Source organism: Pelecanus crispus, chromosome 1, assembly GCF_030463565.1.
Source record: "Pelecanus crispus isolate bPelCri1 chromosome 1, bPelCri1.pri, whole genome shotgun sequence".
In the NCBI taxonomy this organism is placed as follows: domain Eukaryota; kingdom Metazoa; phylum Chordata; class Aves; order Pelecaniformes; family Pelecanidae; genus Pelecanus; species Pelecanus crispus.
Window position 1 is genome coordinate 115,930,927 of NC_134643.1, and position 26,912 is coordinate 115,957,838.

General features: G+C 41.9%; 1 protein-coding gene across 1 annotated transcript in view; it reads left to right on the forward strand.

Annotated features, from left to right (window-relative positions):
- Positions 1–597: 597 nt before the first annotated feature.
- Positions 598–26,912, forward strand: part of CHODL (chondrolectin) — a 31,436-nt gene continuing 5,121 nt past the window's right edge. Inside the window, exons 1-5 of the mRNA XM_075727642.1 lie at positions 598–688; positions 20,860–21,172; positions 21,933–22,090; positions 25,474–25,521; positions 25,905–25,988. Coding sequence (XP_075583757.1) covers positions 598–688; positions 20,860–21,172; positions 21,933–22,090; positions 25,474–25,521; positions 25,905–25,988 — 694 coding nt within the window. The remainder of the gene's footprint in view (positions 689–20,859; positions 21,173–21,932; positions 22,091–25,473; positions 25,522–25,904; positions 25,989–26,912) is intronic.

A 26,912-nucleotide genomic window follows, 5' to 3' on the forward strand; every position in this document is an offset into this window, starting at 1 on the left:
AGCCTTTAACAGCCCTGAAATCCAGGCGGACCTGGCTCCTGATCCCCTTCCCCAGCCGGCAGGACGGTCCCTAAGCCCGAACGCCCGGGCAGCGCGGGCGGGGGCAGCCGCCCCTCCGAGCGCCTGGAGCCCGGGGCGGAGGCCGGCAGCCCCGACGGCAGGAGCCGCCTGCCGCACACCGGCCCCCCGCCGCTCCCTGCCCGGCTCCGCGGGCGCTCGTCGGACACCGCTCCCCTGCCCGCCCGAAACCGGGCGGGCCCCCCCCCCGCAGCCGGCCCGCCCCCACGGCGGGGCTGGGGCTGGGGCTGGGGCTGGGGCTGGGGCTGGGGCGGGGGCAGGGCCCGGGTCCGGCCGCCGTCGGGGCTTGGCGGGGGGCGGCGGGGGGCGGTGCGGGGGCGGTGCCGGCCGCCCGGCCGGGCCGGCCCTGGGCGGGGGGAGCAGATATAGGCAGGGCCGCGGCGCGGAGGGGAGGCAGCGGCGCGGAGCCGGGCGGGCGGGAGGGAGGGAGCCAGGCGGCCCGCCCTGCCCTTCACCGCCGGCGGGCATCGGCCTGCCCTGAGCGCTTCTCGGAGGGGAGCCGGCCGCGGGGCCGCCGCCATGGGTGCCGGCGGCGGGCTGGGGCTGGCGGCGGTGCTGGCGGCCGCCCTGCTGTGCGGGCCCGGGGGGCTGGCCGGGCGCGTCCTCAGCGGTGAGTGCGGGGGGCCGGCGGGGGGTGCGGGGCCGGATCGTGCCCGGCGGCCGGCGGGGGAATTCGGCGCTCACAGGAGCCGGGACCACCCGGGGGGGAGGAACCGGGACCGGAGCCGGTCGTGAGGTGCCCCGCGCGCGGGAGGCGAGCCCTGAGAGCCGCTGCTGAGCGCGGCGCTGCCCCGGCGGCTGCCTGCGGAGCTGCCGCTGCAGCGTGGCCTCGCCGGGGCTAGCCCGGGGCTGGGGCAGCCGTCGGAGCTGCAGGCAGCTCTAGTTTCGGGTCTTCGGAGGCAGCAAGCTAGGCTGGCAAACTCCTGCAGCAGCCTAAAGTCAGCGCCTGCCAATACGGCGTTGTCTGGTGCAGGCAGAGTTTTGGGATTTGATTGCTTGCCTGCGTGATGTAGCGCCGTTTTAATTCTTTAAGAAAGATAAGGGGATGTACTTGCTACAGGGTCTTTCTGAGGAACAGCTATGCGCTGAGATTTGTCTGCATCTATACAGGAATGTTTCTTTGTTTGTAATATAGTTAGGAGGAAAAAGCAAACTTTTAAGAGCGTACAGCATCAATAGTTTTGCTATGTGTGGGTACGACTACAACTCTCAAAACTGAGAGGAAAACTATAGTTCAGAAATCTCTATCTAATATTTGAGCTTATGTTTAATTTAAGAGCTGTAGGATCACATTGTGTATTTCCAGCACACAGGTGCCTATGCTCAGAAGCCACTAAATTTAATGAAATGGCTATTTTTATTTGCACTTTGGGTCAAACCCTCCAAGCTAAAGCTAACAGCCTGTCGGAGGCATGTTGTGGGTGCGAGCGCATCCAGGCATTTGTCTTGAACCAAAGATTTACACACTTGACTGCACTTGTTAACAAGTTACGTGTCTAAATCTCTGTGTATGAAGGTAAGAACATGTCTCTCTACAGATTCCAGAACAATGCAAATTATTTCTATATAATTGTTTCAGAGGCTGTTACGGTAGCATGTCAAGAAAACTTTTTTGTAGGGTTTCCTTTTGTAGCAAACATTTGGTTGCTGAATTTAGATAATTTTCTTAGTTGCTGATGGAGTACAGTCAGTGACCATTTTGGTGATGTCTTATTTGAAGCAAGTTCTTGTGCAGAACTGAGATGTGCTTTTGGGCTTTTGGTGAAACTGTGTCTTCCAGGAAACAATAGCTAAGTGGCAGTACTTCCAACATTTTGAAAAAGCTTGCCTGCCTGAAATGTACCCTGGAGTATTTCATCTACCTCTGTTATAACGTGAATTGTATAGTATATACGATACAGCAAAGCTCTTAGCTTAACAGTTTATGTGAATTCTATGTAACACTTCGTTATTTTAAGGAACAGTGAAGAGTACTCATCCATGAGATGTATTTTGCATTAGTAGTCCCAGTGCATGAGTCCATGTGTGGCTGAGGAAATCCAGTCCCTTACTCTTTTAGCTGAAGCTTCTGCATTTAAGTGACATATGCAGCAAACTGAGTAGAGGTCCAGCTTTTAAAACAATGTCTAATAGGTATACACACTGCTTACTCAAACTGTTTCAGATGCATATAAGGCTTTGGGGTTTTGAAGGAATACAGGCTCTGCCTCATATTTCCCCAAAGTATTTCAAAACATGTGATGAGTGTCATGTCACTGTTTTTATTATGCAGCTAATACTGGGCTGGTAGAGTACACGTGAGGATTTGAAGCCACTTACAGAAGGAACCATTTATATACTATCAGGTGTATTAGCTGAAGCTGTATTGATTAGATAAAGATTCTCTAGACAATAACAGCCAAAAATATTTAGTATGCTTATGTCAGAATATTCTGATATACTGGCAGGACAACTCTTTTTTTTTTTTTTTTTTCTTCCCCTCCCCCTCAAGGACCACAGCCCTATCCCGCCAGATGCACATGGATAGGTCTAGTACTAGCAGTAGTAGTTGGCATTTTTTCAAACAAGAAATAGTACTATTGAATTATCGGGCAGTGTGTGCTGTCCACCTGACTTCCATCTAGCTTATCCATCTACATTGGATAAGAATCAACAGTTTGGACTTAAGCAGGCTTACATTTGAAATCACAAGTCTACATCTTAAACAGACCTGTTCCTGAAAAATTGCTAATTTATGCTTCAGTCATGATAATCTGGAATAAATGGAAATCTCGCTGCTTTCATTCCAAATAAGTTAAATATATAATTCCTATTACCCACATAGAAACTGTTCCTGAAACTGACTTGAGTGCTGGTTGGACCTTGTGGAAAGATTCCCATTTCCTGCAGTAAGTTTGCAGCAGACCTAGCAATAATTGCGAGATTCCAACCATTTTGACCACAGTGTCAAGAAGGCAGAGAAGGAAGGGTCTACCTTTTCAAAATGCTACTTCCTTAGGTAAAGGTTTTCTGTTTCTTTTTCCAAGTATGTTAATTTTCCTAGGATATAATTAAAACAATTATTTGCATCAAACAATTTACATTTTTATTTATTTGTCATCTTTAATTTGGGAAATGTTGAAGAGAAATAATACAAATGCTTTGTAATTTTTTGTGTAGTTAGATGGATGTTTTGTGAGCAGTGCTCGCAGCCTCCATATCAGAACATCTAGCCAGAGAATTGATTCTTAAAGAAAAAAATCAAAGCAGGCTCAGGAGAAACTGCTGAGTTTGCCTTGCTGTCCCATGACATCATGAAGAACGTGAAGTGATGATAATGCAGTTTGCAAAGATGCAATTACTTTAAGTATCTATTGGGCAGGAAAGATGCAAGCTAATCTTATTACTAATCATTTAACAGCCTATGTATTAATCATAGACATTATACTTTAATGACTGCTGTTTGCTGTCTTTTTGTATTTCTATAGCTTTTTAAATTTTGCTTTTTGCTATCGCTATGCATCAATAGAAGATTAAATACTGATACAATATTTTAAAGCAACATGTGTCTGTTTTGGTGTAAAAGTATTTGGATACATAAAACACTAAATGAAGAAAAACATTTGGTGGGTCATGAAACAAGAGTTGCCTCTAAACTATAGACTTATTTGTTTCAGATGCCTTTAAGGATGTGGATATGTTCATTCCCACAGCTTATGACTGGATTCGAGTTGGTCATAAAGTATTGTAAAGTAAAAATAATTAAAGAAGTATCTTCATGGATAATGAATTGAATAGAGATAACAAATCCTTTCTCAAAAGGCACAATTTAATTTAGTTCAATTGGCTTGGCCTGTGTATTACACCTGAGTTCTGTCTGTCAGACTTAAAGTATTTTCTGTAGATGAAACCTTCTACTGTTTTTTTTTTTTGGGGGGGGTGGGGGTGGACTGTTAATTGTAAACTACACTTGTAGCTCAGAATTTGAGAAAGTACAATTTGAAAAAACACCGCCAGTCTCATCTACAGGATACACATGCAACCGTTTTGTATTGAACACAACATTTTGTTGTGAATGCCCAGCATTCGGTTCCATATTAGAAAAGCTTTTAATGGACATGCAAGCCCACATGGTGCACGATCTTTTTGTTCAGTTATAGGTCTTGGTAATCACTAAAGCTGAGACTTTGAGAACTGCAAGGGAGGTTGGGCACTTAACTCTCCTAGATTCCTTTATTAATTCTTCTCTTTCTGCACCTATTCTGAGCAATGTGTTCTTGGGGAGAAATCAATGATCTAGGTTCTTAAAGTGAAATGAGGTGATGACTCTTAGATATAATACGTTCCTACTAAACATGCCTTGCTCCTAATGAGGAAATTCCATAATACCCTGTGGAAAGACACTTTGTATTAGGTAAACTGCTATGACTCATCTATGAGAACATAGTTTAATAAACTTAGATGTGTGATGGTGGATGAGTCGCATAGAAGGGCAGAAATACCAAAGTACTTAAATCAGTTTCAGGAATCAGACTTCTATATTAGAGGTGATCCCCCTTTATCAACCCTGTAAAGCTTACCTTGACTATGGGGGAGAGTTATGTAGGATGGCCAGACTGTGGCTCTATTCAGGGGCTAAGAAAAGAGTGATGAAAAATACTAGCATTTTGTCTCAGGGGAGCATGCTACTTTTCCAGGAATACAATGTCTCCTTCTCAGTATCTGGTTCAAAGATAGAGGAAGGGATTGCAATGATCAAACTCATGATTGCCAAGCCCCAGTACCCCGCTTGGCTAACAGGCCCAAGAGAAAATACCTACCATGGAGGGAGCTATGATGAATAACATGTGGGACAGTATGGATAGATGGGTCTGGACCCATGGAAGTGATTGTCCCCCTGTACTCGGCACTGGTGAGGCTGCACCTCGAATACTGTGTTCAGTTTTGGGCCCCTCAGTACAAGAAGGACATGGAGTTTCTGGAGGCCTCTCACAACAAGAAGGATGTGGAGTTGCTGGAGCGTGTCCAGAGAAAGGCAACGAAGCTGGTGAAGAGTCTGGAGAACAGGTCTTATGAGGAGCGGCTGAGGGGACTGGGGTTGTTTAGCCTGGAGAAGAGGAGGCTGAGGGGAGACCTTATCGCTCTCTACAACTACCTGAAAGGAGGTTGTAGTGAGGTGGGTGTTGGGCTCTTCTCCCAAGTAGCTAGCGATAGGACAAGAGGAAATGGGCTCAAGCTGCGTCAGGGGAGGTTTAGATTGGATATTAGGGGAATCTTCTTTACTGAAGGGGTGGCCAAGCATTGGAAGAGGCTGCCCAGAGAGGTGGTGGAGTCACCATCCCTGGAAGAGTTCAAAAAACATGTAGATGTGGCACTTTGGAACGTGGTTTAGTGGGCATGGTGGTGTTGGGTTTACAGTTGGACTGATGATCTTAGAGGTCCTTTCCAACTTTAGTGATTCCTAGTTTTACTTTCATTAAAAAATAATCCAGCCACCAAGCCAGGCAACATGAAATTAATTATTACTCTCCCCTTAATTGGTTTAGTGGTGAACTTGGTAGTGTTAGGCTAATGGTTGGACTGGATGATCTTAAAGGTCTTTTCCAACTTAAATAATTCTATGATTCTATGATAGTCTGCTTGTCTTTCACATGGCTTTTCTTGCGTGTTTCCTGTTTGCAGGAAAACATGCTTTGGTATATAAAATGCTCTATACAGCACTATTTTTTTGAAACTAATTCTCATAATGACTTTCTTTTTGCAAATCTCTCATGGATCAGAAAAGAATGTATAGTGCTAATGTGAAATAAGTAAGATGAAGCAATGACTTGATAGTAATTTCTACACTGTAATCTCATACTCATACCTGTCACTCACTAGTCAGAAATTGAGTCTCTTGCTGAAGCAGTCCTGACTCCCACCACTGACAGATAGTAGGATGTTCAGTTCCAAGCAATCTTAAGAAATACTGAGTCCTAACTAAACAATTGACATGGCTCTAACCAAATCTAAATGTAGCTGCAGTATACAGCTAATCACTCTAGGGTCCCTTTATAAGCAGTGAAGGAAAAAAATCAGTATTTTTAGAGTGGGATTAATTTAATTTTAGCATAGATCTTGAAAATACTGCAGATACACGCTAAAAATGACTGTTTCCGTTGTCTGCACAGTGAGGTCAGTGAGCCAGCTCAGATATGGACAGGTACATTGGGAATGATTGTATTTTGGCGACATGAATCCCACTCTATATATCTCAACAGTTTCTTCCCATACAGGCTTGTATACATGTGATGTGAATGAACCAACTATGCTTTGCCTCCATTTTACTTTATTATAAAGGATAATTTACCCTAAACCAAAAATATTCTAACTTATTTCTCCTCCCCTGAAAGGTCCCTTCTATTTTTGCCTTAAGTGAACTGTCACCAATTCTAAGATACCCTGTGGACTGGCTTTTCCCACTTTAGTAGAAGGTGAATGAGCAAGGACTTGCCTGTTGCTTTCTCTTTTAATTGTGGAACTACTGCAAAAAGATGGGCGCTCTTGTACTGAGATGCATATAAGATGTTCCACCCTAGGAAACTTTAAGTCTATAAACCAAGGAATTAATATAATTTCACATCCATAGGTAGGTAAATTTTACTTATGTCTTGCAAATACAGGTATCTTGGTAAAAAATCCATGAAAATACACTTACTTGGAAAAAGGCATTCAAATTTCACTGAAAAAGAGTAAGAGAATGGATGATGCTTGTTCTGGATAATGATTGATGAAGAGTATATTTTAATGACTAAAGATTTGTGAACTGCTTCCTTCTAGAGACAAAAATAAGACACGAGCAATCAGTAGAAACTCCCAGAATTACTTAAACTTATGCCTGTGAGAAATCCTGTTGAGGGAGTCTACTGATGTATGTAAAATTAGGTATGTGTGAAAATGTCTGCTGGTTTGGGGAAGGAGAATAAGACTATTCCCTGCTCCCCCAGGCTGGCACACATTATACTTAGGCCGTTCAGACTACAGCTTTTGTCAAGTCTATTCCACAACATGCTAACAGAAACTTAATAGCTGCCATATTGTGTCTGTCTTAAAAGTATCTGGGAAATCTGTTATGGTCGCACAGCTACACAGAAAACTATTGATGAAGAGACTTAATTTGCCAGTTTTTTTTTCAGTGTTTCTGTCAGTATTTATGCTTTTTTTTATTAAACAGCTGAAATGATGGAACACTTCTGGTGTGTCTTTAAGGCTGTGATGTATAAAAAATTTATTATGTTGGTGTGTGTATAGAAGACTTTTCATAAAAATGAAAACAATCAAGCAAAAACACTGCTAACAGCTTCAGCAGTAAGTTGGGGGTTTTTTAAGTCCTGGGTAAATGATCAACATCCTGGAGCAGACTTGTAGATGTGTTGATCTTTCTAACACATCGTATTTCCTCTAATTTTGAAGAGGCTTGAATAGACTCCATTGACATTTGGGTGTTATCATTGGCCTCCCTGCTTGTGTCTGCAGAAGTGAATAGGGTTATTTATACCCATCAAGAGTGTTATAGTTTGGGTAATTTTGCATTTTTTTTAACAAACATAATTCATTGTTAGGGAAACTGAGGTCTTGTGTATATATTGCAAAAGAAAATGTTTTATGCTCCATGTCCTATGCTCATGGTGACTTTTTTCTTATTGCCAATTGAGAAGGTGCATATTGTGCCCCATTGAAATGCAAGCCTATCATCTCTATAGATGCCAGTGCTAAGTTTAAGTGCATTGTCCGCATCATGGTCAGTGATGCCAAGGAGCCTGCATTGCTCACAGTGACAATGTTGCTAGACCTCTCAAAGAGAGCCAAGGGAAAAATATAGGTCTGACACCAGTCTCAGTTCCTTCTTAACATGGGAAAAGGGAAGGCAACTTGCAGTTTTTACAGAGTTGTCTTGGCAACACTGTTGGCACTTTGCATGAACCCCTAGGACAGTGCAGTTTTGCACTGGCCCCTTATAGAAGCAAGTGGCGCTCTGCCATGATCAGCCTGGTGATATATACCCATAAAGTTCACATGATCAGAAGAGAGGAAAACTGTTTTTACAGGAAAAGCTAAATGGATCTCAGGCTTTAATTTATGATGTGCTAGATATCTGAAACAGAGCTGATGCCAAAAAGTAGGTATGTTTCACTTAGAAGAAAGGGAAACTGTCAGGACTTTAATGATTTGACCAGGGGGCGGGGAAAAAAAGTACTTTTTTATAGATTTTTTTTTGACACTGACATGTCACTCGAATCAGTGACTAAAACTGTATCATAAAAATGGATATTTATTTGCCAGTTGAAGACACTTACCCTGTATTGATTTACATAATTGCAGTCGTATGTTTTCCTGCAAGGGTAATTACAGAGGGTGAAGTGTTGATTAGCTTCTAATAAGATTTAGACATCAAGCTGCTTCTTTACAGCTCCGTTATCAGTGGCCTGAGATCCCTGCCATGTGTGCCAGGGCTGAGAAGCTAACTATAAGAAATAAATGTGTGTGTTATTTTCTTTGTGAAATGAGTGAATAAGCCTATCGCTTCTTGGTGAAGATGGCAGCCTTTCATGAAGGCAGGTATTCCAGTTCCCAGTATAACAAGAACAAGCCGGTCTCTAAAACACCATATCCCTGATTTTGAAAATCCAGACAAATTTGTAGTCTGCTCCAGGGAAGAAAAATCCTAGCAGCGCTTTATTCAACACAATGAAAAACTTACCTGTGTTTTGCAGGACAAGGAATCCTTGCTTGCATCTTCCCAAGACCTAGAACAGTGCAGGTTCTGAACACATAGAGGCTTTAACAACCCCCCCAAAATAATCTATTTAGAGCAATACTTGTCATCAGTGTTCATATGTATATTTTTTAACCACCTATTTTACTAACAAGCTATCTTGCTGCAGTATGCAGGGAAGCTATCAGATTTCATTTTAACTGCATTTGTATTCAGCCAGATGGCAAAATCCAGGTGTTAGCGGTAAGTAATATTCTTTAATATTCAAATCAGCACTGCCCAATGCTTCTTTACAGTCTCCTTTCTGATTGCTTGGTTTTGTAAAAGTGTAGCTATTACGGGTCTGTTGAGAACAGCTGTTATTCAGAAATAACCAAGTCAACTTCTTGTCCCCAAAAGCACTTGGAAACACAACAGCATAACTAAAAAGGCTGACATATAGGTGAAAACTCATTTTCAGCAATAAATGAACTGAAAATCACTTCACATAGCAAAAGAGAAAATAAAGATGACAGGGACTGGACTGGGACAAACACTTCTTGTGTAGCTTCATATTCTGCATAACTGTACTAAATCTCTGTATGAATGGTATAATACAGTACATTCTTTTTAATTACAACTTCTATCGTCCCCTGTTTTCTCTCTCTGCAAGAGTTGCATTAATCCTAGAGATGGCTCTTTGGCTGGTGTCTGAGGACCTCTATCATTGTCTTTACTAATTCACAAGATATGTGGTGGTTAATGGCTAAAGATAAATTATCTGGCCTGTGTTTGAGAGAGAATAGAAAGAACTTGCCTTTTACCTATCATTTTATACATACTGTCTATACATCTATAATTTTTACATTGCAATGCCTAAGAATCTAGCAAGAAAGGGACTCCATTATGACAATTAATGTAAGAAGTCTGGCTAATAGAGGCTGGCTCCAACCTCTCTTAAGCAACTCATCTGTTAAGCCACCTTAGACATTGTCTACATGCTAATGACTATATGGTATGATGTATACAAACTGTCTGCCTGTACACATATCTGCCTGAAGTACAGCTACTAATAGGCAAATGTAGCCCTCAGTTATTTTATATAAGTCCTTAAAAGGGACTTAGAACCTTTGAGAGCTTTTCACAAAAGAAAGATCACTTTAGAGAAACTGTATTTTGACAATTAGCCATAAGTCCTAATCCAGAAAAACTATAAATCAATAATGAATGTCTCTTCTCTCTGCAGACTTGGTTATTAGGAGGGTGGGAGGAAAAAGTACCTATTAAGGTATGGAAGAGTTAGCTATGAAGATAGTCATACAGATACAGGCTGGCATATGATCTGTATAGCAGTTTGTATTTGAATAACAAATTTGTTAGCACATGGAATTCCTTAAGCTGCTCAGGAGCGTGATCTGAGCAACATCTGTGATTTGAATACTGACTCAACTAGAGAATGATGTGTCTTAAGTATTACAAATTTTGGGAGAGAAGATGGCAATTTGCTTTTATCATAAATGAAGACAGAAGGTAATTATGAAATCTTTACCACAGTAGTATTTTTTAAAAAAGTAATTGAGTCATCAAAAAAACCAAATTAAATTCAGTAGATGGACACAAATGCGATGCAGTAGAACATCAACAGCAGTAACATAATACATCAAAACATGACCAGCAGCTGAACTCAATCAAAATCTGACTGGATAATACAAAGGTCAGTTGACAAGATGTATCAGCTTTGAATCAAAATGTGATTAGGAAAATCTAATACCTTTTAGCCTCTTACTGGCCACATTCTGAAGCTCATTACTGGGACTTGGCATGGAGCACCCTGTGACATGGGGACAGGTGAAAACAAATTGTGCCCAGTGCTGGTTACACAGCCCCTGAGGTTAATGTGCTCACACAAGCTCAAGACTAAGATTAGTCTTCATAACACAAGCAGAGAAATATTATCTAGCTAGTGGAATATTTTGGTTTATTTATGTAGATTTCTGTCTTGCTATTATTTCATGATCACTTTCACTTAAGTCCTTGTGTCTTTATTTTGTTACTTTATTTTCAGAGGCCTCCATCAGCCTCATGCTTACCTTTGGGACTGTGGTTGGTGTTAAATATTTCACATTCCTTTGTACCAAATGCTCTTCTGTGTTTTCTGCTGAATCCATTATTTTGGACAGAAAAAAGTCACAGTATGAAAACATAATGGACTTTTCTACAGCAGGTTTTGTGCATTCTTTTGTTATCTCCTCACATGTGCTATGCACATGCAGCTGCTGTTCCCCACTAATCTAGGTGGATGCTAATGGTAGTGGAGCCTGGACTGTAGGTTAGCTTATGAGGCTCACAAGGAAGAGGGATGTGATTCACCAGCAGGGAGCTTATCTTCTATCTGACATCTTCAAAATCTCCAGCTGAGTCATGTTTGTTACTCAAGATAACCTTTGTGTCCCTCATGCCCATGGGTGTGTAGTTAGGACTGAGCCTGATGTCCTTAGGGAGATGAGTCTTTGAGCTAGGTACTTTATCAGTAATTTTGCTTCTAAACGATGTTTTGCTATAACTTTTGTCGTGACAGACCTAAAGGAACCTATTATTTCTGTTTAATGAAGTGTCATTATTAAAACATAATGGAGACATAATTGATTGAAATACCAGCTGAGAATTTGCTTGGTTTTCCTTCTCTTGAAGGAGATTTTTTTTTTCCCCCTGCAGCGTTATTTGCAGAAATGTTTTAACTAAGTATCAAGTATTTCAACTAAAAGCTCTCTTTGTTTTAATGTTGATATCAAAACATTCTACTATGAAGCTGCTGTGTGACACCCAAGGATGAAAACTGATCCATATAGATAGAAATGGTAGCTAGCATTTCTTAGAGCAAGTACTGTACGCTTGTTTTCTTTACTTAATGGGGTGGAGAGGCAAAGTGAGTGCAGGGGAATTTCAGTCAGTTCAGGTTCTCCGCAGCAGGCAACTAGAGCTGCTAAGGCTGAGGGAGTAGGGCCAGAGCTGTGTTGTATGGTTGGTGTACACAGGAGAGGTAGAAAGAACAAACCTGGAGACACTTCCGTTAAGGAAACTTGGGAGACCCAATCTTGCAGTTTTGCATCTGGGAAAAAAGAGAAGAACAGTCTTTGTCTGTCAGTTGGCTGTTGCTTCAACACAGCACTCAACAGGCAAGAAAGCAGTTGTTGATGAAAAGGTAAGGTGTGGGTTCATGACATGAAGCCAAGTGTGTGTTTTGCCTATTTCTATGCCTACCTCTGACCAGGGTCTGGGCTGTTCTGCTTGGGTAAGGATAGGTGGGTCAAGGATTAAGGAGCTGATATACTAAATGGAAGGAAGGGTTCAAGCACTCCACCTTCACATCTGCAGATAGTGAGATACAGTGGTTGAAACCTCGAATTGTCTGAACATTTGTAAGGGAAAACAGTAAGAATGAGTTCTTAGATCTTATTAAATTAACTAGTTAGATCTTGGGTCTCATGCTGAAGGGAGGACTAAATACATGCTGTTCTCTTTTTCCTTTCTGGATACCCTGTGGTGAAACAATGTTTTCCTTCATGTTTTCTTTCATCTCTCAAGCAGCACAGGGCAGATTTTGTGGGAAGGTTGTAAAGGCCTAACTCGCCTATATATATTCACATTGCATAGTATCTTAGCCTGATTCATTCCAATAGACTTGCTTACAAATCTAGTTTCTAGTAAACTGACAGAAGAATTGGAATTCAATTTTTACAGTTGAAATAGCAAATGTTGCTTTAGAATTAACAGTGGAATGTTGTCTGCTGCAAAGTTGTTAGAAGGTAAAATAGCCCATAGTTAATGTTTCCATACTTACCCTGTCTGCTATACAATGTGGTCCATTTTGTCATTTTTCACTCGTAAATTATTTCTGCTTTGTAGTTGAGAAATAAGTAGTGAGAGAAAGCTGTAAAAAAATGAAGCTTGAAAACTTGACATCTCAGTGTGCCCCAAGAGCAGCACTAAAACGTCAACTACTTTGCCAGCTATTAAGGCACAACTGCAGTTTTCCATTAACACATTGAACTAGCTCTGCTACAGCAGATAAAAGTCCCCTTCAGAAGAAGAAAGAGAAGATTCAGAGTAGGTCATTACCTATACACAGAGACTAAATTAACTAGAACAAAAAAATTTCACAGCTTCTTCCAGAAAGCTTTCGACCCTGCATCACATACTTCATTCACACTGGATAGGTCTTAATGCCAAATATTTCTTGGTTTCTTCTTGTTTTCTCTGTTATTTTCTGGAGGTATATTCTTGCACAAATGATCAGCCTGTAAGGAGGAACTTATTTCTTTTGCCACAGGTGTAGAGATCAACAAATGAAAGAGAAGTAATTTAGGAGTTGGACTGCACGCAAATTTTCACTTGTTCAATTCTTTCACTTCATAATATTTAGAGTTATTTAACCCTGCACAAACATCTGCAATAACAATAGTATCCTCAAAAATTACTCCAATCAGTTTAGGGGAAGAAAAAAAAGTCTTCACACAAAGTTTCAAGATTTTAGCTTGCTAACCCTTTCAGATAAACTCTTGGGTACAGATTAGGCTTTCTCATCTGTATTCTGGATAACTCCAAGGAAGCTTCCTGCGCTGGTGCACAACAGGGGCAAGCTGTTACTGGACTCCACAGAACGGGCACATATTAGGGGCTGCAGTAGCACCTATCAAGCAGCTCTGCTGCTGTTGTGCATCACAAGTGCCTGTCCTTCCCCTCCCAGCTCCATACAGTTCCACCTGGTTTCCTCAGCTTGGTGTGGGTGATGGACCTGAGCCTTAACACTGATGCAACTTCCGTGTTGGACCAGTATACAGCACAACTTAGGGCTTACAGACACGATCCTTATAGCAGCTCAGAAAAGGCACATGCCATTGGGCAATGTGAGTCTCTGTGCAGGAGCTCACTGGAAGATAAGTATACTGAAGAATCTTGGTCAGTTAGCCAGCAAGGACCCATTTGTCCTGTTGGAGAGGTCGTTTGAGGTTTTGGGACAGTCACAGAAGAGCAGAGACTGTGCCTGAGAACAGAGAGTGAGGGGGGCACTTCAGCCACCTGAGAAACACAGGGAAGGGGAGCGGATGTGTGTGTTACAGATGGAAAGCTAGCTATTTTCCCATGAAATGGAGGTGCAGTGCCGGAATTGAGATCGGTAGTGGCCAGACCACTCATCTCAGATTGAACGTTCCTGCATGACTGAAATTGTGACAGGGATATTTCGATACCTGAATTTGCTCATAACTTAACTTGGTGTCAAGGAGGAGTATGTGCACAGAATGAAAGGAATTGTAAAAGAGTTTATTTCTAAAAAATGTCTGGGAAATAAAAAAGAACAAGACAATAGACAAAGGATTCTCCATAATTCTGCAGGTACATCTTGAATTAATGCTTTGATTCCAATCTTTAATTACAGTGAGAGGTGTGGTCCCTATTCCTTGTAAATGATTAGTGTCCTACATAATTCACTGCTAGCCCGTGGATGTTTGCACTGCCATATGTAGTCTGGCAATAAGCCATAGTTACTCACCCAGCAGTGAGAATTAAAATGTTGAACAGCTCCTCCTTCACTGTACACTCTATCCTGTCAATGAGACAGAGCTCCTGGGGAAAACAAAAAGGTTGTGATCATGTTTGCAAAATTTGAATTGCAACATTATAGATGAATGGAATGAGCTGTGATTTCACATGCAACTTTCATTTCTGCACTTCCAGCTTTTGAGCAGTTAGTTATCAATTTGTTACTTTGATAATACGGGTAGTTTTTGTTCCAGGAAGTCTTATGAAGAAACCCATTATTTTATATGCATCTGTAACAAAGGGTCTGCTCCTTGATTCTTAAGGATCATTGCCAAGCTAAGACCATGGCTCTTACCACATTCATTGGTAGAAAGGCTCTTAACCTACCCCCCCGATGAACAAGAAAGGCGAACTTGTATCAATGGACGAGGAGAAGGCTGAGGTACTCAACTTCTTTGCCTCAGTCTTCACTGGCAACCTCTCTCCTCACCCCTCCCAAATCAATGGACCAAAAGATGAGGAGCAAGGGGGTAAAGCCCCTCCCACCATAAGGGAAGATCAGGTTTGAGACCACCTGAGGAACCTCAGTGTACACAAGTCTATGGGACCTGTTGAGATGCATCCCAGAGTCCTGAGGGAATTAGCTGTTGTAGTTGCCAAGCCACTCTCCATGATATTTGAAAAGTCATGGCAGTCAGGTGAAGTCCCTGCTGACTGGAAGAAGGGGAATGTTGTGCCCATTTTTAAAAAGGGAAGAAAGGAGGACCCTGGGAACTACCGACTTGTCAGCCTCACCTCTGTGCCTGGGGAGATCATGGAGCAGATCCTCCTAGAAGCTATGCTAAGGCACATGGAGGACAGGGAGGTGATTCGAGACAGCCAGCATGGATTCACCAAGGGCAAGTCCTGCCTGACCAACCTGGTGGCTTTCTATGAGGGAGTGACTGCATCAGTGGACAAGGGAAAAGCAATGGATGTCATCTATCTGGACTTCTGTAAAGTGTTCGACACAGTCCCCACAACATCCTTCTCTCTAAATTGGGGAGATATGGATTTGATGGGTGGACTGTTCAGTGGATAAGGAATTGACTGGATGGTTGCATCCAGAGGGTCGTGGTCAATGGCTCAATGTCCACATGGAGACCGGTGACAAGTGGAGTCTCTCATGGGTCCGTACTGGGACAAGTGCTGTTTAATATCTTCATCAATGACATAGACAGTGGGATCGAGTGCACCCTCAGCAAGTTTGCAGACGATACCAAGCTGAGTGGTGCAGTTGACACGCCAGAAGGATGAGATGTCATCCAAAGGGACCTGGACAAGCTGGAGAGGTGGGCCTGTGTGAACATCATGAGGCTCAACAAGGCCAAGTGCAAGGTCCTGCACCTGGGATGGGGCAACCCCTGATATCAATACAGGCTGGGGGATGAAGAGATTGAGAACAGCCCTGCAGAGAAGGACTTGGGGGTACTGGTGGATGAAAAGCTGGACATGAGCTGGCAATGTGCGCTTGCAGCCCAGAAAGCCAACCGAATCCTGGGCTGCATCAAAAGCAGTGTGGCCAGCAGGTCGAGGGAGGTGATTCTGCCCCTCTGCTCTGCTCTGGTGAGACCTCACCCGGAGTACTGCGTCCAGCTCTGGGGCCCTCAGCACAAGAAGGACATGGACCTGCTGGAGCGGGTCCAGAAGAGGGCCACCAAAGTGATCCGAGGGCTGGAACACCTCTCCTATGAGGCCAGGCTGAGAGAGTTGGGATTGTTCAGCCTGGAGAAGAGAAGGCTGCGAGGAGACCTTATTGCAGCCTTTCAGTACTTAAAGGGGGCCTACAGGAAGGATGGGGAGAATCTTTTTAGCAAGGCCTGTTGTGACAGGACAAGGAATAATGGATTTAAACTAAAGAAGAATAGATTTAGACTAGACATAAGAAAGAAATTTTTTACAATGAGGGTGGTGGGGCACTGGAACAGGTTGCCCAGAGAGGTGGTGGAGGCCCCACCCCTGGCAACATTCAAGGTGAGGTTGGACGGGGCTCTGAGCACCCTGATCTGGTTAAAGGTGTCCCTGCTCACTGCAGGGGGGTTGGGCTAGATGGCCTCTGAAGGTCCCTTCCAACCCAAAGCATTGTATGATTCTATGAACCTATATGAATAAAAGGAAATGGCAGGAAAGGAATTGGGACATACACAGCGTTGTCAGGATGTTATCAGAGAAAGTCCAAATAGGTGGTCTCTTCCTGGTTTCAGAGCCTGGCTTTTTCCACAGATATCTGTGGCACAAGCTTGTCCTTACATTAGGTTATTCTTAGTCCTGTATTATTTTGGCAGATTAATTACTGATAAACAAGTGGCTTTTCAGAAGTCTGTTTGCCAAGCCTAAATAAGAATGAGACTGCAAAGACATTTCTCTTACTGACAGTCTTTCTCCCAGATGAACTTTAATAGAGTGTCATAAAGAAAAGGTTTCAGAGATTTTTTTTTTTGAGAAACGTTACAAGACTCATAGGAAACACTACAAAACTAAACAGAGTTTATTCCTACTGCCCCTACAATTTAGATAGCTTTTCACAATAAAAAAGAGATACTTTCAGATTGAGCTAAAAAGCATGAGATGATCCTGTTTTTACATTCCTATGTTCATGCAACTTTGATACAGTCTGCTTATTCTCTGCAAATTCTTGAAACTATGCTCTGTGCAAGTATAGAAGAGTCTTCAGTTAGCTCTTGTACTGTATGCAATCTGCTATTGGAAGTGTGCTACTCATTAAACATGAAAATGAAGTAACACTAAAGTAAGAAGAACTAATTTTATTGTATTTTTTTAGCTGCTTTGTTCATGTCTATGTTTATTATTTGTGTATAGAAAAACATTGCCTAAAAAAACTTAAGTACAGCTTAAGTTATAGGATGATGTTGCTGTTTCCCAGTGACAAATTAAATTATTTTTAAGGTAAAACAGGATAAAACCTGTTCAAAGGAAAAGCCAAAGGGTTACTTACATGAGTTGTGTATCTGGGTTTGCATAAGAGTGGGAGTAAATAGAAGATTTTCAAATGCAAAACTAACATGTTAAAATAAAATACTGTCCTTGCCAAATTTTCCAGTAAAATGATAAAATTTGTTGATTTCTAAACATTCTAGATAATACCTGGTAATTTTTATTACTTTGGTATCCTTCGGTAATTCTTACTTAGCAAAATAAACTCTTCTACTTTTCTTCTCCAATGATAAATTTCCATAGTAAAAAAAAAAACTTGATCTTTTAAGAGATGGTTAGCTTATTTCCTTGTATCTATCTATCCAGAACCCTCTTCCTGTCCTCAAATAAACATACTGGAGTTCAGTTGCAGCTGATAAGTGAGTTTGTCCATGTCTTGTATATATTGAATAAACTCTAGAGAATCTCGCTAGTTGAAGATGATGAGAATTACTTTCCTTTTTAGGAAAAAGGAATGTGTCTTTCTCAGCCAAAGAACTGGAAGAAAAAAAATCATTATTTTGTCACTTGGCTTTTGATTCTTTCCACAGACGTAACTCTGAAGAGCAAGGAAAAACTGGTGTGAATGCAATAGGTATAGTGCTTTTTGAAAGCATCACAGGGCTTCTTTATGGTCTCTGGATAGTATTGTGATATCTGGAGTTTCTGTTGGCTGTGTTAAGGGATGGTAAGAGTGTGAACCACCTGCTCCAGCACCTCCAGTCCCAGGACTCCCTCCTGCCTGGGCACTGGTGCCCACCCTGGTACCTAGGGCCTCTCTCTGAGCTGAGGGATGTGGCTGCTGCTTTCCCCTTTGCTGGTTCAACCAGTAGCAAAGCTGAGCAGGCGTACCAGTGCCACACAGACAGGACAATGACACGGCCATCGCACAGATTGCCACAGACAAGGTGCTGCCTTCAACAGCCCTCATGCAGGACCCACATTAAACATAGACAGCCAAGTCCCCTTCTGCTCGTTGGCTGGTAGAGATGGACGTCAATAGGGAATGCACATGTCCAGATGCACACGTTCCCCCGTTTTACACACAACTGGCCCCTTTTATACCCCTTTCTGTCTATTCCCCCTTTGTTCCTCCCCATTCCCTAACCCTGCATGGTCCCTCATCAGATTGCATAGTCTCACCAACCCCTGCAATGTCCTGGGTCCCCAGCTGTGCATCCTTATGAAGTTGCAAAGTCCTGTTTGTCTGTGTTTTTTTGATAGCCCACCAATTAGTGTCTGATGAGGTTTTTTTTTTTTTCTTGTCATTTTCTCTGTTAAGTTTTCCTGTTAGGTTTGTGTCTATATATAGCTTCCTCCTTTTCTTATTATCCCTTTTTGTACTGAGTACCCCAGGGTACTCAGCCCCCTGAGCTGGAAAACAGGGATGGCAAGCAGAATCGGGTCATAGTCCAGGAGGAAGCAGTTAATGACCTGCTATGCCACCTGGATGCTCACAAGTCTATGGGGCCAGATGGGATCCACCCGAGAGTACTGAGGGAGCTGGCAGAGGAGCTCACCAAGGCACTTTCCATCATCTATCAGCAGTCCTGGTTAACAGGGGAGGTGACTGATGACTGGAGGCTTGTCAGTGTGACGCCCATCGACAAGAAGGGATGGAAGGAGGACCCGGGGAACTACAGGTCTGTCAGCCTGACCTCGGTGCCGGGGAAGATTATGGAGCAGTTCATCTTGAGTGCGCTCAACAGGCATGTGCATGTCAACTCGGGGATCAGGCCCAGCCAGCATGGGTTCATGAAAGGCAGGTCCTGCTTGACCAACCTGATCTTCTTCTATGACCTGGTGACCCACCTGGTCGATGAAGGAAAGACTGTGGATGTCATCTACTGGGACTTCAGCAAAGCCTTTGACACAGTCTCCCATAACATTCTCCTTGGGAAGCTGGCAGCTCATGGCTTGGATGGGCGTACTCTTTGCTGGGTAAACAAATGGTTGGGTGGCCGAGCCCAGAGAGTAGCAGTGAACGGAGTTAAGTCCAGTTGGCAGCTGGTCACGAGCGGTGTTCCCCAGGGCTCAGTTTTAGGGCCAGTCTTGTTTAATATCTTTATCAATGATCTGGATGAGGGGGTTGAGTGTGCCCTCAGTAAGTTTTCAGATGACACCAAGTTGGGTGGGAGTGTCGATCTGCTGGAGGGTAGGATGGCCCTGCAGAGGGACCTGGGCAGGCTGGACCGATGGGCCAAGGCCACCTGTATGAGGTTCAACAAGGCCAAGTGCTGGGTCCTGCACTTGGGTCACAACAACCCCATGCAATGCTGCAGGCTTAGGGAAGAGTGGCTGGAAAGCTGCCTGGCTGAAAAGGACCTGGGGGTGCTGGTTGACAGCCGGCTGAACATGAGCCAGCAGTGTGCCCAAGTGGCCAAGAAGGCCAACAGCATCCTGGCTTGTATCAGGAATGGTGTGGCCAGCAGGAGCAGGGAGGTGATTGTTCGCCTGTACTTGGCGCTGGTGAGGCTGCACCTGGAATACTGTGTCCAGTTTTGGGCCCCTCAATACAAGAAAGACATTGAGGTGCTGGAGCATGTCCAGAGAAGGGCAACAAAGCTGGTGAAGGGTCTGGAGCACAGGTCTTGTGAGGAGCGTCTGAGGGGACTGGGGTTGTTTAGTCTGGAGAAGAGGAGGCTGAGGGGAGACCTTATCGCTCTCTACAACTACCTGAAAGGAGGTTGTAGTGAGGTGGGTGTTGGTCTCTTCTCCCAAGTAGCTAGCGATAGGACGAGAGGTTTAGGTTGGATATTAGGAAAAATTTCTTCACGGAAAGGGTAGTCAAGCATTGGAACAGGCTGCCCAGAGAGGTGGTGGAGTCACCATCCCTGGAAGTGTTCAAAAAGCGGGTAGACGTGGCACTTTGTGACATGGTTTAGTGGGCATGGTGGTGTTGGGTTGATGATTGGAATGATGGTCTTAGAGGTCCTTTCCAATCTTAATGATTCCTAGTTTTTACTTTCATTATAAATGATCCAGCCACCAAGCCAGGCAACATGAACTTGCTACTCTCCCCTTAATTGTTTTAGTGGTGGACTTGGTAATGTTAGGTTAATGGTTGGACTGGATGATCTTAAAGGTCTTTTCCAACCTAAACAATTCTATGATTCTATGAAAAAGCTGTTGACCAGATACCTTTAAAGGCATAGACACTCTCTTTCCACACAGCCTGGCAGGTTTTATTTAGACATAGAAAATACCCCTGAAACAGATCCTTGCTTTAACAGAGGGTCCTGAAGGTACAGTCATTGAAGTAGAGAATATTCTTCTAGACGTTAGTGGGAGTTTTCGGTGTCTTGGAGAGTTTCACAGGCCTTGGGAAGAAAGCCATAGATTCCCATGAACTGTATGAAATTTGCAATTTAAATTAAGGTTTTCATAAGGTTTTCAGCAGTGTCACTGTACCACCGTGAGCCCTTTCATAGAGAGGCACAAGAAAAAAAACCTACTGTCCTTCTCCATCACTGTATGCATGCTGTGCTATATTTTTTTTCAGTTGTGATATTCATTGATATACTCTAAACACTCTCAATATTTATATTTTTCAGGTCAAAAGGTGTGCTATGGTGACCTCAAGCGTTCTTGTTACAAGTTAGCTTATTTCCAGGACTTGTCTAGACGTGTGGGCTTTCAGGAGGCCCGCCAAGCTTGTGAAATTGATGGTGGGGCTTTACTGAGCCTGGAAAGTGAAGCTGAACAGCAATTAATAGAAAACATGTTGCAAAACCTCACTAAGTCAGGCTCCGGGATTTCTGATGGTGATTTCTGGATTGGGTTGTGGAGAAGTGGTGATGGACTAGCCACCTCAGGTGCTTGCCCTGACCTCTACCAGTGGGCTGATGGAAGTATTTCACCATTCAGGTAAGTCGGTAAAACTGCTTATTGAGAAGGTTTCATGGAAAGAAATGGAGAGTGAAATGCCTGGCAAGTCTTCTAGAAAGATGCTTGAAGCCTTGCTGCCCCATGAAGTTAGTAGCATCCCTCCTTAGCTTCTCCAGATAAAGGGGAATTGGCAACCAGGGTTTTGAATTTGAAGCTGTAAAAGGATGGCATAGCGTGGCTTCAGCCTACAATTTTCCTTGCTCCCATCTCATGAGTTTGCCTCTACATGGCTTTTGGAGGTTTTCTGCCCCACATAGAGGATTTGGGATGTGGTCTGAAAGCCGGTAGACAAATTCTGCAAGACTCTGGCTGCCTTGAATTAGGGAGCCAGCCACCAAGTAAATTAATGCATGTTACTTAGTGTAAATTGTTCTGTTTCTACCCTGTCTTTTGAAAAGCCTTTAATTTCCTGATTAAGCAAAAGGCCAGAGTAGCAGCAGCTCACAGGACTCAGGACAATGGGACAGGTAGGAGTCAGATAGGAAGGAAAACAGGTAGCAGAGCAGCAGGGTGTTATTTCTGCAGAGGTGCTTTGGTCAGAATTTTTTTTAAGATCCACAGAGGTGGAGCCCAGGCCCTAAACTCCTTTCACAGAGGAGTTGTAGGAAATGCAGCATATCTTTGAAGAGGGTGGGGCCATTGGGGTTGACATGTTTTCATTGATGTAAACTCCTTTCCTTGGCATCCTGATGAACCTTACCTTCAAAATCTGAAAGTTTGTCTTTATGTGTACCACTAGAAATTGGTATACAGATGAGCCTTCCTGTGGAAGTGAAGCCTGTGTTGTGATGTATCATCAGCCAACTGCAAACCCTGGTCTGGGAGGGCCATACCTTTATCAATGGAATGATGATAGATGCAACATGAAGCACAATTTTATCTGCAAGTACGGCCCAGGTAGGTGAAATTAAAGTTATATTTTGCAGGTGGGACACTTTCTTAGAAAAACAATTGCCTTTTGTTTTGTGAAGGAATCTGCGAATGTCTTGTGGCCTGTGCTACTAATTCCTTTGGTGTGTGAGTGGCTGAGCTGACATTAACAGAGGATGTAGTATATCAAATCTAGTGGTAATTTAAGTAAACCTATCTGTATCCAATAAGAACATTTTCAATGTTAGCTTCACTGTCATGCATTCCCAGGTTTACTTTGATTTAACTCATTCACTAGGTATTTTATTCTCCACAAAGTGTTTTAAGTGGCCATTTACTACTTCCTTTGCTTGTTATCAAGTGGGATGACCAAGACATGTCTTGGTCCTACTGTAAAAAAATTACAATGTCCTCACATTTTCAGACCTCTGACATTTTATACCAACTTATGTGTGATGGCTGTTTCAAAAAGTTTTGACTTACTGCAAGAAAATAGGAGTCCAGAACAGCAGGAAGAAAATTCTGCATTTGAACATGTAGATTTATAGATATGAAAAGCAGATGCATGCTAGTTCAGATAGTGACAGAAAAAGCCAGATCTTAAGCAATTTGGCTGTACTTCCAGACATGACATAGGTTCTGTATATGTCAGTAGAGGAAACATGAACTGTAAACTAGAACTCTGTGCAAACAGAAAAAGGACGTGAAAAGTAAACTTTCAAGTAGAGTCTGTAACAGTCTCTACTTTTGATGGCACTTACAGCAAATGAAAAGATGTTTTTCAGCAGGATCATGCAAATATTTTCAAATAATTTATGGTGTATCTGCTTTTCAAAAACTAAGCTGGAAGTCAGAATGCATATAAAATCCCACTTTTAGCAGCTATTTGACCTACCTAATTCTGCAGTTTCCTACCTGTTTTCTCTATGCTCATGATCTAGCAATAATCACACTCTTTGTAGAGATCCATCTGTCTGTAGAGATCCATCTGTCTGTAGAGATCCAGGCCATTTTCCTCCTCCAGTTTTGGTGGATTGATAGCTTTCTCACTGTCTAGTATCTTAATAGAGATATTATTGGCAATTAGTATTGCAAGCAAATATTAAATACTTGGAAAGCTTGATATACCCACACATTTTACCCCCAACCCCCAAATCTGTTCCTGCTTCTAAAATTATTAGTGACTATCACTGTCTTATGGTGATCAGTTATCATCTTGGCCACACAGGCTGTTCAAGGAACTGTGATGTATACAATTTTATTAATTTTACACATAATCACAATTATTTTGATGTAAGAGAACACAATAAAAATGTTTTAAGTTGTTAAAATAACATCATTTTTATGTCAGAAAATGCAGGTTTGATTAAGAGGACTTAGTTTCAAGTATATTTCATATCTTTAAAACCAAACAAATTTAAGTGAAATAATTATTCTGTAATAGTGAACTACTTACCATGCTAGTTGTGATGTGATAATTATTTTTTCCTATTGCTTTCACCATCTGAAAAATGCCGAGTATTTTGGACTGGCAGAAAATGAAGTGATAACAGTAACAATGAAAACAAATTTATATTTCTTTCACTATGTAGAAATAGATTACTAGTATATAATGAGGCATATAATAAAGCAAACAATATATAGGTAGATTATTATTAGGACTGACGTTGTTATTCAGCTAAATACAGTACTGCTGAATTGCAGCTATTTACTTTTCAAGCTGTTGGAATTGTGCTCTTTAGGAAAAGAAGCTATTCTCCAGAAATGTATTTTTCTATCACATGGAGAAGAAGAGTAGATGCATAAATGTATATAAATAGGTATATGACATTTCTTTCACTGCCTGAAGAAAGTACCACAGTGTTTGTAAGAAATTACATTTGCTATCTAAAAGCTAGTGAGACTTACAAATGACCTTTTTTTCCCCCCAAATCACTGCAATAGCTTCAACGTTAGCCATTTGCAATACAAAATACATCCCTTTTACCAAGAGTATTGAAGTGCCACATGCGTATTGAATTTCACTTTGTTATCTGAGCGTGTTGTTTTTCACAACTTTCCTGTCTGTTTTGAGTATATGGTGTATGATACCAGTCATAGTCCAAAATGCAGAGGTTGTAGGTGACCATGATGAAGTTGCATGTAATTGTATCTGCAGCAAGTTCAGGGCAGTGCTTATTAGGCAGTCTTACTCAAGCAGCAACTACATTTCTGGTAGTCACTTCCATTTTTCGAAGTCTTTTCTATAGTATCTCCCTTGAGAGCATTTACTGTTGCCATGTTCAGTCTGGCTTTAGATCATATTGATCATTCAGCGATCTTAAATTTAATTATAGGTTGGTAATTGCAACCACATTTAGTTCCTGTCCAGCTCCTGTAGGTTTGATTATGCAATCAGATTAAAATCTTATCTCCTCTTCTGCTGTCTAGAGTCAGCAACTCAGTTCTTTGTGGTATTTTGATATCTTTCTTTATATATGGCCAAACACAGCCAGTTTTTACCAGACTAGATGAAATAATTGCCTTTGTACTAGTAGGCTTTATTCCTCCTTCGATTTCTCCCAATATTTTGTGTTTATCAGGTTACTTGGAACTGCAGGCTAATAGCACTATATTATTAATATAATCTTATGATAAAGGCATGGTATTCAAACACTCATGCAGATTCCACTGCTATGCCCATCCTTTCAATATGAAGTAATTATTGCTGTAATCTTTGTAAATCTTAGTTGTAACAATAGCCATAAGTAAACTTGCAAGCCTCTGCAATACAGCTCAAAGCCATGAGGTGGTTCTCCAGTTTCTGATGCATTACAAGAAATGTGATTCTCTCATTCCTTTTGTGGTAACTTCACTTCCTTATGTGATGTGTTAGTATCCACTGCCCATGATTTGTATTTTAGGGCTGCCTGTTGCAAAACCAAACTATATGAAGCTGACATCTAATCTCACAAATTTGTGCTGCTTTGTTTTGCTTCATAGCCAACATTCTGTAAGCATTATTTTGAAAATGTGAATAGGATTTAAGTATTAATCAATAACACTTCCTCTCATATTGTTTTAGGATCCTTTGCACAAATGAAACTTTGAATATGTTAGGAGTTTTATTCGGCACAAGGAATTAAAGGATTCAGTGATTTAGCCAGTAGCCTAGCAGAGGCCACCAAGAATTGGAACTAGAATAAACTATAGCCCTTTTCTAATAATCAAAAATGTACAAACTAGAAGTGATTCGATACTAGTTTGCAAATAGTATTTGGTAAGAATATTAAATGCTGAAGAATTAAGTGATTATTTTTTTGGAGAAGGTATCCATTTCTGTGATACTGCATGCAAAATAATGAAAACATCTGTTTTATTACACACACTTTTCATTCTCCAACAATTTATTTCAAATATTGATTTAACAGATAATGTCTTAGAAAAAGAATTAGGAGACAGAGCGGAGCCAGATTACGGTAAGAAATTTCGAAACATTAAATTGAGTTGCAATGGTAAATACATAATTATAAGGACAGCTTACAGGAACCTCCAGAATTACTCAAGTTTAACAGCTATGGTTTAGAACTGGAACATAGGAAAAATGAATCCTTTAGAGAGCAATAACTACAAATATATGGCTATTGTTCAGAATAGCACTGCTCATAATTCTTGTTCCAGATGTAATCCTAATTTTGCAATAAAATCCTGCTTACTTGTTTATATCCAGCAGTTTAATCAATCCTGAAAATGTTCATTTTTCCAATATAAATTAAGATGTAATTACTATTAATTTATTTAACAACATAACAGCCATATTTTCTACTCACTGTTTTCTTAAAATGTCTGATATCCTTTTCAGGTGTTTTTCCAACGGCGCCAGCAGGAAATTCTTATGACACGAGCAAACCAGAAGATCAGTATCATGTTATTGCTACTGAAACAGGTAATGTGTTCATATGAATTGAGTGTTCTGGTAAAAATATTAACAGTGGACTCAGTTAAATTAATCTTTAACAATTTCCATTATTGTCAATGGGAGGAAGGAGTCTGTTTCCCCAGGAAGTGCCCTGTAAAAGTATACTTTTGAGTAACATTTCAGAAGTTCTGGTCAGTCCTCTTCATAACTGTGGAAACAAACTATTTCCATGTCTTCCCAAACTTTGATCCAAATCTGCAGTTTAGCAGTCCTTGAAATCTGCACCGTTGTCTCTGACCGTGGTGAGCCTCTGTCAAGACGCAACATGTCACTGGTGTTCACCCAGCTTTGGAGCGTCGCCTTCTAGGGCTGTGGTCCCCCATGCCTTGCCTCTCTCTGTCTCCTCCCCACCTCTTTCTCAACCTGTGTAACAAACAGACAGTGTATACATTATTTTTTATATCTGATACCTGGGGCTCACAAAAAAGGCACAAATGAATCTTTCCTAACAGATAGGGCATGAGGTTTTCAGTTATCTGCAGAATAAGCACTGCGCCATAGCTTCTCCAAGTACCCTGTGTTTTAAGGAATACCATGTGCTAAGAGGAGTGGAGTGCTTTGCTGAGATTTCTAGCAGAGATGGCACTTGATATTTTGAAAATGGATACCTACTGCCTTGGAACTTGCTGCAATGCTCCCAGGTCCTTCATTTAGCAATTTATGTCCTGAATGGAGTCCTGTGGTTCATGAAGAGTTGTAACATGGCCTTAATTCAAGGAATTGAACATCTCTGAGGAGCAACTCAGGATTTTACAGAATTACAGCATGGGATTATGGAAAGCTGGCGCTCCCTTTCCACACTTGTTGGCTGGATTTGAGCCATTTTCCTAACTGATGTTCCCATTGTAACTCCAGAGGAATGGATATACTGATGAACTGTATTTTGAAATC